The sequence below is a fragment of the Siniperca chuatsi genome, linkage group LG8 (genome assembly GCF_020085105.1).
Source record: "Siniperca chuatsi isolate FFG_IHB_CAS linkage group LG8, ASM2008510v1, whole genome shotgun sequence".
NCBI classification, from domain to species: Eukaryota; Metazoa; Chordata; class Actinopteri; order Centrarchiformes; family Sinipercidae; genus Siniperca; species Siniperca chuatsi.
This window is the reverse complement of record NC_058049.1, coordinates 31555061-31567053: the sequence shown is the minus strand read 5'-3', so window position 1 is coordinate 31567053 and position 11993 is coordinate 31555061. Positions and strand designations below refer to the sequence as shown.

The following is an 11993-nucleotide window of genomic DNA, read 5'->3' as shown; positions in this document are numbered from 1 at the left end:
TTTTATGAAACAAAAAGCTAAGAAAAGTGACGTTAGGCCTTTTTCACCTCTTCCTCCTACATCACTGGCTGTTAGTATAAGACTGCCAAATGAGTTACAGTTTAGTTAGATGTCTTATTCTGGGGGATTTACAAGTGCAAGAGAAAATTAATTTGGACTTCTGCATTAGTTAATTTAATTTAATTTAATGACTACAAGTAGTCTAGTTCTGAACATGTGCAGGCATAAAATGTGTACAAATAAAATGTAGGAAAGCAGTTATTGAACCAAATTATGTGGTACAAATTAGAGACTGCAATTAAATTTTTCCATCCACCTATAAGATTTTAAGGCAATTATAATAAATGTTTCCATTTATGTAATTGCTTCAATGTGGCGCATGCCAATGGAATATCTGACTAATCAGTTTTAGAAGCCTGAATGCAACAGAGAAATAGTTCAGCAGGCTATGATGACGATGACGATGATGATGATGATGATGATGATGATGGGCAGCATCAATGTCTCGGTGCTGAATGGAGGTAGTCTCCATGGAAACACTCACAAGCTCACGAAAATTAGGCTAAACTTAAGCAGACAGGTGTGGAGGCCTTACCCAGGTATTTGATGGTGAATCCCCGTGGCGGATTGAGGGACCTCCGCATCCATCCCTCCCTCAGCACCTCCAGATGGTCCTCCTTCCCCTGTATCAACAGCACGTGCTCATCTATCCATCCCAGAAAGAAAGTCTCGGAAACAGCCTCAGTAATCCGCTGGTTCCACACATGGTGCTGGGTATTTTCTGCTTTGAAATCGGCAAAAATCTCATAGCCGGTGTGGTGTTTCGGCAACTCGTCGCTCTCTGACACCCCGACCGCCCCCACCGCCTCCCCAGCCCCGACCCTGGACAGCACTATAGCCAGGGAATGGGGAGCGATCTGCAGGAAAGACTCCATTGTCGCGTCGGCCTTTTAGCTGACTATTGAATGCAGTATTATCATTGTATTTACCTATCTGAGACACCGTTAGACTTAATGGGAAACAAACAGTCCATGTTAGCTAGCAGGGTGTGTAGCTACAAGCTACGCTCTGCAGCAGCCGCATAGTCTACAACTGTATTTCCATGAAGCTAGCCTGCTAGCTCCCGTTAGCTCCCTAGCCTTACATGAAATCCATTCCGACACCTTTAAGGTACGTTTTCTTCTCCGGACGTAATATATCGCCCCGTAACCGAACCCAGTATTTACTGAAGATTCATGTCGAGCGGTGTCCACCAGAAACGCGTGATGACATTCGTGATTTTCGGTGTAACTTAAACCTCCTTATTACGTTAGGTACCGAGGAATATAACGTTAGCTAGCTAGCTAGCTAGCTGGATGCTAACGTGTTAATGAATTCACCCAGGCAACAGATGCGACGGTGCCCCCACCCCACCACCCCCCACCCCCTTTCTCGTCGATAGGCAGCAACCGGGTCTCGTGGGACACCTGTATCTTTTTTGCCAGCCTTCACGGTTAACCAGGAGGAAAGATCTCTCCAGCCGCCGGTGAATACGGTCCTGTCTCGCGCCTGGCACGCTCCGGTGCGGTGCGCGAGAACACAGCTGGATGCAGGACTGTCTCATCCAGGTACAGCGATGGCAGGCATCGTTACGGAGCTGCGTCAAGGGAGCATTAACAAGACTGAAAACACTGTCTTCCGGCCACAGTTTCAAATTAAGACTCACAACGCAGTAAATACAGTTAGCACTTACCACACATATGCAGTCAGCAAGTATAAGAGCCCTTGAAGTAAAATTTCTTGCTTCACATTTATCGAGGTGCTGTAAAACACATTTAACTTCAATAACAATGAGCTGTTATTCCATGGACATCCCCCACCACTTCTTCCTCGACCATAAAGTGAAAGAGGTCTTTTTCACTGTTAAGCACAGATGGTATCCCTGTTACTTTCTATCTTTAGAAACTGAGTCTATAAATATTAATTTATCAGTTGTCTACATACTGAGAAATGTTTGGAAAAAACGAAAAACTACTTGTCAGACAAAGTCATTGTCAATATAAACTTTGATGATGTTGATATTTTATTCTACTGCTCTCCAAACTGGAATATTAAATGGCCCTAGGTGTGCGGTGTGGTAAATTGATTCACCAGAAATGAATTTAGGTGTAAGCTCATTATCAGTAATTAAGGTCTTAAAGCTAGATGAAAAGCAAGGTCCCTCTTCAAAGCTAGCAAATTTTATTAGGCACGTTTTAGATTGAACACATGCTATAATGCCATCAGAAGTTTGTTTCAGTTAACCTCATAGGCTGAATAAGATTAACCTTTCGGCCAAAGAAAACCAAAACATGAATAGATATTTCATAATCATCCTTAGTAGAGAAATATAGGAAGAAGTTAAAACTCTAACATACTATTACCATTTTTTGTCATTTATTTTTGCTCTTTTCCGCTGTATATAAATAGTTTAGTAGATGGTAAATGGACTGTACTTATAGAGCTCCTTTCTAGTCTTTCTGACTACTCAAAGGCCTAGATTTGTTATGTTTTTTTAGAAGAAGTCTTTTGTTTATTACATGCCTATCATTAGACAGATGAAAGTATACAAACATACTGAGAGAGTTTTAATATTTACCATTACCATTACTTACTATTATCATTATCTGACTTTACATTTTATATTTTGCATTTTACAAAGTAGAGGAAAACAGAGAAGACTAAAATGTGTGTGTACACAGGGGTCATACTACATTAATTACTGCAAATTATAGTATTACTTTTATTACTAATAAATAAATAGTTCTTTTACTACAAATTCCACAACAAAAACTACTGGTGAAATTTGGAGCTCAGCGCCTGGCCCACTTCCTGCACACCCCACAGATGCACTTGAGGTGTCCACATTGATGATACTGAGGTCTCCTGGAGTCCACCAGTGGGTGCCCTGCCAGTGACATGTGAACAAGGGAAGTGTCTGCACCAGGATCCCAGATCTGGGAGCTGGGCTCGCCAGTCTGGCAGGACAGCAACATTTTTAATAAACCTTTTTCCTAAGGGCTCCTGCAGGGCTCTTTATACACTTGATATGGTGATATATCTTAAACTTCAATTAAATTTCAATGAGAAGGAAGCACAATGCAAATTCCACCTAGAATTTTAAATTAATAATAATGTAATAATAATGTAGAGGAGGTCAGTGCATCATGGGAAGTCTCCTAGTCTAGGCCTATAGCAGCATAACTAAGGGATGGTTAAGGGCTCACCCAAGCCCGCCCTAACTATAAGCTTTATAATAATAATAAAACTTTATTTATAGAGCACTTATCAAAACAAAGTACAAAGTGCTTCACAACAAGAGAAATAAAATACCATGGAGGAGAGTCTTAAGCCTACTCTCATCACGTGTGGAGATGGTGTCTGTCTCCCAAACCCAAACTAGGACCTGATTCCACAGGAGAGGAGCTTGATAACTGAAGGCTCTGGCTCCCATTCTACTTTTGGAGACTCTAGGAACCACAAGTAACCGGGTAATATAGTATTATGAGATCTTTAAGATATGATGTTGCCTGACCATTAAGAGCTTTGTAGGTGAGGAGAAGGATTTTAAATTCTATTCTGGATTTTACAGGGAGCCAGTGCAGAGAAGCTAATATTGGAGAAATATTTTTTCCTAGTTCTTGTCAGTACATGTGCCGCAGCATTCTGGATCAACTGGAGAGTCTTAAGGGACTTATTCAGGCAGCCTGATTTGGAATTCCAATAGTCCAACCTAGAAGTAACAAATCTATGCACTAGTTTTTCGGCACCATTTTGAGACAGGATGTGCCTGATTTTTGCAATGTTGTGTAGGTGAAAGAAGTCAGTCCTTGAAGTTTATTTCATGTGGGAGTTCCTTACAGTGGTGCTGGAGGCCAGTGTAATGCCATCTAGAGCAACTATATCTTTAGAAAATGTGACTCAGAGGTGTTTGGGGCAAAGTAAAATAACTTCACTTTTGTCAGAGTTTAACATCAGAAAATTGCAGGTCTTCCAGGTTTTTATGTCCTTAAGCCATGCTTGAAGTTTAGCTAACTGGATCTGGATCAAGAGTGGGCTTTTTAAGAAGAGGTTTAATTACAGCTACTTTAAAGGACTGTGGTACATAGCCTGTTAATAAAGACAGATTAATCATATCCAGTAAAGAAGCGTTAACTAAGGGTAAAACGTCTTTAAGCAGCCTAGTTGGAATGGGGTCTAAGAGACAGGGTGATGGCTTAGATTAATTAATCGTCAAAGTTAGTTGAAGAAGGTCGATGGGAGAAAAGCAGTCTAAATATATATCAGGTTTTACAGTTGTTTCTAAGGTTCCTGTGCTTGAAGATAAATCACTACCGGTTGAGGGTAGGATGTGATGAATGTATTTCTCTAATAGTTAAAATTTTATTATTAAAGAAGCTCATGAAATCGATACTACTGAGGGCTATAGGAATACATGACTCAATAGAGCTGTGATTCTCTGTCAGCATGGCTACAGTGCTGAAAAGAAACCTGGTGTTGTTCTTATTTTTCTCTATAAATATGATGAGTAGTAAGATGCTCTTGTCATAGTCAGCCACCTTATCCTCCCCATCCCTGCATGCTCTTTTGTGATGTCCGCTCCTTGTGTTTCTTGTGTGTCCTCGTCTGATCTCTAGATGTGTGTATGTGTGTGTGTGTGTGTGTCTTCTGGTCTGGTTCCTTGGTTTGCTGCTGATTACTAGCTCACCTGTCTTCAATGAACCATCAGTCTCCACAGCTTAAATACCAGGCTTACCCACACCACCAGTGCCAGATTGTTTCTGGGAAGGGAAAACAAAATCCAAACCTAAATGGCCCTGTGTGAAATAGTGATTGATAGCTTGATAACTGAAGGCTCTGGCTCCCATTCTACTTTTGGAGACTCTAGGAATCACAAGTAACCCTGCATCCTGGGGGCGCAGTGTTCTGGTCGGATAATATGGTATTATGAGATCTTTAAGATACGATGGTGCCTGACCATTTAGAGCTTTGTAGGTGAAGAGAAGGATTTTAAATAATATTCTGGATTCTGGAGAAGCTGATATTGGAGAAATATGAGCTTACAGCTACTCTTAAAGACAACCATAACCACTTTCAAGAAACGTGAAACTTCAATTCACTTCTAACAATTTATCCAGAGCTGACCCCACAACCAACCTCCCAGAACAGAACATAAATCAGTGTTTACATAAATCAGTTATTACAATGTGCACCATAGCCTATGCAGACTTGTCCAGCTTGCTCTGCTATCCATCACTCTGTTTGGCCTCCATGTGTATGTATGTGGAAAGCCAGCCCATTCTTATTCCCAGGGCGTCAAATACCAATGTTTTCTCACACCCCTCAGCATTAACCCGGGGTTCAAGTTCTGCGTGAAACCAAAAGTCATGTGACTTCCTACTACCTAACCAAGTAGTTTTGTTGCGTAAACCTAACAACACAGTTTCTGAAGGCATCTCCTACAGATGCTAAAGGTCACCATGTGCGTTTGTATACAACGCCTAGGGGCGGACATAACGTTGGTATATGACGCCCTGGGAATGAAAACAGGTTGGGAAAGCATATTGACCCCTTTAACCCCCCTTTTTTAAATTTAAATTCAAATTCATACTTTTTTCTCTTTCTCTATTTTTTTGTACTCTTACCCTTTCCTTTTCCACCTTTGAATTTTGCATTGTATCTATCTAACTGGTATGTCTGCATTTCAAACAAACAATCCAGTTAAAAGTGTGTGTTTGTCTGTATTATTTTTAGTTTTTTTAGTTAATAATGTGTATATGTATGTTAACTGTTGTTAACATACATATAAAACAAAAAAAACTATATTTTTTTAGTTTTATATGTATGTATGTAATGCAACCGCAAGGGGGCACAAGCCAGTGTCTTCTTGTGCCAGTCCCAACTCTGGATAAATGCAGAGGGTTGTGTCAGAAAGGGCATCCGACGTAAAACACATGCCAAATTAAAAATGCGAATCGTGACAATGACTTCCATACCGGATCGGTCAGGACCTGGGTTACACCTACAGGGTACCGGTGGAAATTGGACTACTGTTGGTCGAAGACGAAGAAGGAGAGGAAGAAGGTGTGTTCGTAGGCAGAGAGAGAAGAGGAAAGCTAAGAATGTAGGACTGACAGTAGGGTCTTTGAATGTTGGGACTATGACAGGGAAGGCTAGAGAGTTGATTGACATGATGCAGAGAAGGAAGGTGGACATACTGTGTGTCCAGGAGACCAGGTGGAAAGGTAGCAAGGCTAGAAGCTTAGGAGCAGGGTTCAACTTGTTCTACCATGGGCCAGATAGGAAGAGAAACGGAGAAGGAGTTATCCTGAAAGAGGAGTTTGTGAGGAATGTTCTAGAGGTGAAAAGAGTATCAGACAGGTTGATGAGTCTGAAGCTTTCAATGGGCATGTAGGTGAAGGGAACAGAGGTGATGAGAATGTGATGGGCAGGTTTGGTCTTCAGGACAGGAACGCAGAAGGACAGATGATGGTAGACTTTGCAAAGAGGATTGAAATGGCTGTAGTGAACACTTTCTTCCCGAAGAGGCAGGAACATAGGGTGACATATAAGAGCATCATCTACATCTTGTGTAGACCTTGTAATCTAAAAGAGACCAGTGGCTGTAAAGTAGTGGTAGGGGAGAGTGTAGCCAGACAACACAGGATGGTAGTGTGTAAAATGACTCTGGTGGTGAGGAAGATGAAGAGGACAAAGGCAGAGCAGAGGATGAAGTGGTGGAAGTTGAAAAAGGAAGAATGTCGTGTAGTTTTCAGGGAGGAGCTGAGACAGACTCTGGGTGGTCAGGAAGTGCTCCCAGATGACTCGACCACTACAGCTACTGTGATCAGGGAGACAGGTAGGAGGGTACTCGGTGTGTCATCTGGAAAGAGGAAAGTGGACAAGGAGACTTGGTGGTGGAACGAGGAAGTTCAGGAGTGTAGACAGAGAAAGTGGTTAGCTAAGAAGAAGTGGGACACTGAGAGGACTGAAGAGAGTAGACAGGAATACAGGGAGATGCAGCGTAAGGTGAAGGTAGAGGTGGCAAAGGCCAAACAAAGAGCATATGAGGACTTGTATGCTAGGTTGGACACTACAGAGGGAGAGGTGGATTTGTACAGGTTGGCCAGACAAAGAGATAGAGATGGGAAGGATGTGCAGCAGGTTAGGGTGATTAAAGATAAGGATGGAAATGTATTGACAGGTGCCAGGAGTGTGATGGGAAGATGGAAGGAGTACTTTGAAGAGTTGATGAATGAGGAAAATGAAAGGGAACAAAGAATAGAAGAGGTGACTGGTGTGGAGCAGGAAGTAGCAAAGATTAGCAAGAGTGAAGTGAGGAGGACGTTGAAGAGGATGAAGAGTGGAAAGGCAGTTGGTCCGGATGACATACCTGTGGAGGTATGGAAGTGTCTAGGAGAGGTGGCAGTAGAGTTTCTGACTAGTTTGTTTAACAAGATCTTGGAGAGTGAGAGGATGCCCGAGGAATGGAGGAGAAGTGTACTGATGCCAATTTTTAAGAACAAGGGAGATGTGCAGAGCTGTGGCAACTACAGAGGAATAAAGCTGATGAGCCATACAATGAAGTTGTGGGAAAGAGTAGTGGAAGCTAGGCTAAGGGCAGAGGTGAGCATTTGTGAGCAGCAATATGGTTTCATGCCTAGAAAGAGTACAACAGATGCAGTATTTGCTTTGAGGATGCTGATGGAGAAGTACAGAGAAGGTCATAGGGAGTTGCATTGTGTCTTCGTAGATTTAGAGAAAGTGTATGACAGGGTGCCGAGAGAGGAGCTGTGGTACTGTATGAGGAAGTCTGGAGTGGCAGAGAAGTATGTTAGAGTGGTGCAGGACATGTATGACAGCTGTAAGACCATGGTGAGGTGTGCTGTAGGTGTGACAGAGGAGTTCAAGGTGGAGGTGGGTCTGCATCAAGGATCGGCTCTGAGCCCCTTCTTGTTTGCTCTGGTGATGGACAGGCTGACAGATGAGGTTAGACAGGAATCTCCATGGACTATGATGTTTGCGGATGACATTGTGATTTGTAGTGAGAGCAGGGAGCAGGTGGAGGAAAATCTAGAGAGATGGAGGTCTGCTCTGGAAAACAGAGGAATGAAGCTTAGCCGCAGTAAGACAGAATACAGGTGTGTCAATGAGAGGGACCCAGGTGGAACGGTGAGGTCACATGGAGCAGAGGTGAAGAAGGTGCAGGACTTTAAGTACTTAGGGTCAACGGTTCAGAGCGATGGAGACTGTGGAAAAGAGGTGAAGAGGCGAGTGCGAGCAGGTTGGAGCGGGTGGAGAAAAGTGTCAGGTGTGTTGTGTGATAAAAGAGTATCAGCAAGAATGAAAGGAAAGGTGTTGGAGACGGCGGTGAGACCAGCGATGTTGTACAGCTTAGAGACAGCGGCACTGAAGAAAAGACAAGAGGCAGAGCTGGAGGTAGCAGAGCTTAAGATGTTGAGGTTCTCTTTGGGAGAGACGAGGACGGACAGGATCAGGAACGAGGACATCAGAGGGACAGCTCATGTTAGACGTTTCGGAGATAAAGTCAGAGAGGCCAGATTGAGGTGGTTTGGACGTGTCCAGAGGAGAGACTGTGAATATATTGGTAGAAGGATGCTGAGGTTGGAGCTGCCAGGCAGGAGGTCTAGAGGAAGACCAAAGAGGAGATTTCTGGATGTAGTGAGAGAGGACATGAAGTTAATTGGTTTGAGAATGAATAAGTATTAACATGTTATTATGTGTTAATATCTATGTTATCATATTGGTCTATAATGTTTTTTATATGTATTGTTTGTGATATTTTATGACACTGGCATATACATCAGCCTTGAACCTTGCATGTATTGACTTTCCAACTTGATGTTTATTGGGTAGTGTTTTGAAAAGACATTCCAGATAATCATCAAGGTTTTTACAAAATTGGGTGGGAAAAAAAATATCTCCCACCCTTTCCTTACTCTCCCTTTCTAACCTGTTTTCTCCATTCTGTACCAACATCCTACATTAATTTGTCTTGTCATTGTTCAGTCTGTCACTCACACTCCAGTAACATCTATCCTTTCTTGTTCATCCACCATATCAGTCCTTTCGCTCACCTGTCCCCGACCAAGTCCTTCCCCACAGCTACATTGCTGTCTCTCAGGTCTATTCATACAGTAGTAATATCTGAATAAAATACCATCTTGATAATGCAGTTTGCCCTGGAAAAATTATTTAAGATTAAAATATATAATACTAGTTATTATAAAAGTTTTTTGGTTTTTTTTACATTTAGCAGATTCCTTTAATTACCGATTGCCACTTGTCTAGGATGGAGGTTCTTTCTTGACCCTGTTCAGTGTATGTGTAGTAAATATACTGTATTTTTTTCCTGTCTCTCTCTCAATACCCCAAGGATGGCTAACAATGGGTCTCTGGGGACTAAATACCTTCTGCTTATTATATCAAGTAATTCAAATATTTCACTCCAGATATTTCATGTGTGTCCATGTTTTGCCATCTTTGCCATCTCCGCAATTCCTCCAGCATTCAACTGTTATTCTAGGGCTCATTATGGATGCGATGTGAGGGGTCAGAAAAAAAACAACCTAGTTTCCATTGAAACTCTCTCCACATATTTGCATTTGTAACTTTGTGAGTTTCTGAGAAAAACCTTTCCCACACTAATGTCTATTTCTAGCTCATTTCCCATTTTTGTTCAATATGGCAAATATTGTTGTTGACAATTGTTTATTTGTATGATATAAGATAATTCTCTAAATAATTTGGTAATCCTGAACTCTAAACAAATAGTGTTCACTGGATTTGATGGGTCTCTGTAATTAATATTATAAAGAGTACAGTCTAGACCTGCTCTATAGGAAAAGTGCAATGGCTCCTGTCCCCCACCATGCTAAACAGTGGGTATGGAAAATGGATGGATAGTTAGAATTATGTTACAGGTATGATCATACATGATATACTTACCTAATAATAATAAATGACTGTTACCCCTGATATACACACTGGTGATTAATCTCTATATTAATTCCTAGTTATGAGAATATTGATGTTATGGAACTGATATGGACTCATACAGAAATAACTGAGCGAGCCCTGCCCTCGCGTGGTCACAGTGGGCAACTGCAGTACTGATACTTTTAATGCTGATCATATTAAAACTATGAACATGTTGGAACAATTATCTGAAAAATAAACAGATGTATCGTGAAATCAGATCATCAATAAATCCAATCTAAAAATATCATTAATATACTCTGTATGTAGCTTTCAGATAGAAAACCTCACCATCTTTGGTGTCAAAGGAGACACAATAAACACTTCCTGTAGAGATTTCCAAAATAAAATAGATCATGACTCAAAAAGCAGTTCAGTTCCTTTCTTTAATAAAAGACATGTGGGATCATATACAATGTTTCTGACAACAACAGCAAGTGACAAAATGAAAAAAGAATGTATCTGTTGATGAACCTCCCAAGGGGATGTTTTATGGGAAAATAGCTGGAACTCATCAACAATCAGTGCAAGTGAGAATGCTATTTAGATTTTCCAGGCCGTAGGTTGTGAAGTTGTTGTTCTGGATGGCCTTTTATTAGTGTTTCTAATATTCTGTCAGCGCATATGTATGTAAATTGAGATGAGCAAATCATTCATAAAGGTTGTTCTTATTGCGGGGCAGGATTACGTTACATGGTACAGGGGTTTATATTTTTCTGTTCACTGAGTGCAGACATGAATATAGTCACTATTATATAGAAATCACAGAGAACAGACTGATACACAAATGATCATTACTGTTCACTGACCTCTTGTGGTGACAGTAAGAAACTAAAATACTTCCAAGTCTAAAAGAACACAGACATTTTGTGTGTAGGTCTTCCTAAAACAAAATGGTAGCTTAAAGTGGAAATATGTGACATCATCAATAAAACAGACGATGGCCCCAAAAAATCCCATTAGAACAGTGAAGAAGCAGCTGAATGGCAACAGGAACTAGGAAGTGATGCTGGCTTTAACAGTCCTGGAGACTTGTGTGAAGAACTAATGCCATTGTTTTCAGGCTCTGGTCACCAGCAGAGAATTTATCAATGGTGTACTTGTTAAAATCATCCAGCCAGTACATGGAAACACTAGGTTCAAGATGTTGACACAATTAGTCCCAGGACAAGAGAATAATTTAGACAATGAGTTGCTAAAGGAGAACAGAATTTGCAGAACCATGCAGCAGAGAATAATGACTGGTTTTGTATTTGGACAAAACTTCATCCAGACTTGTGCTGTCTCGCGGTTGCTACATGCTCAACCACATCCTGTGCAACACAACACTTTACAATACACTATTGTGCAATTCTACATCACTGTGGTGATGAGCGTGGTCAGAAGTGCTAATAATTGAAAAGATTACCCGGACACAGTATGGGCAAAGCAAAATACTTTTGTTTTTGTGCAAAAGTGCTAAGGTGTAGAAAAAGTGAGATTCATAACTTGTGGACATATGTGATTGGATGGTGTGTGGAACAAGTGACTATAAAATGACTTCCATGCCTGCTTGAACCACTGCGATGATCCATGTCAACATTATGTACTTATTAACATTTACAAATTGCTCATCCTCAGTCTGTGGTAGTTTAAGGTTTTTCATTTCCTGTTTTATTTTGTAGTATTCCTCTTCCCTTGTGTGTCTTGTGTTTTTACTTCCTGTCTTTGTTTTCCCTCCAGTTTTGATTGTTAGTCCTTCCTTGATTGTTTGCACCTGTGTCTCGTTGGCGCACCTCCCCTAGGGTATTTAGTCTGGGTCTCTTTGTGTGCGCGTGCGTGTCAGTCACTGTCACGGTGCACCTTTTGTGGTACCTGGTTCCTGAGCCCAGTTCCCCAGCATTCTTACCGTGAGTTTGTATTGGATTCTTTGTCGCCCTTGGACCTTGGCTGGATCCTGGATTTCTGTAATTTGCCTGCTCCCTAGTGAACTGTTT

General features: G+C 41.3%; 1 protein-coding gene across 2 annotated transcripts in view; it reads right to left on the bottom strand.

Moving 5' to 3' along the window:
• Positions 1-1404, bottom strand: part of LOC122879932 (storkhead-box protein 2-like) — a 106089-nt gene extending 104685 nt beyond the window's left edge. The window contains exon 1 of one of the 2 annotated variants that reach the window (XM_044204564.1): positions 596-1404. In XM_044204564.1, the coding sequence (XP_044060499.1) occupies positions 596-935 (340 nt within the window). In that variant the 5' untranslated portion in view covers positions 936-1404. The remainder of the gene's footprint in view (positions 1-595) is intronic. The other variant, XM_044204562.1, reaches the window with a different exon arrangement.
• Positions 1405-11993: the final 10589 nt, after the last annotated feature.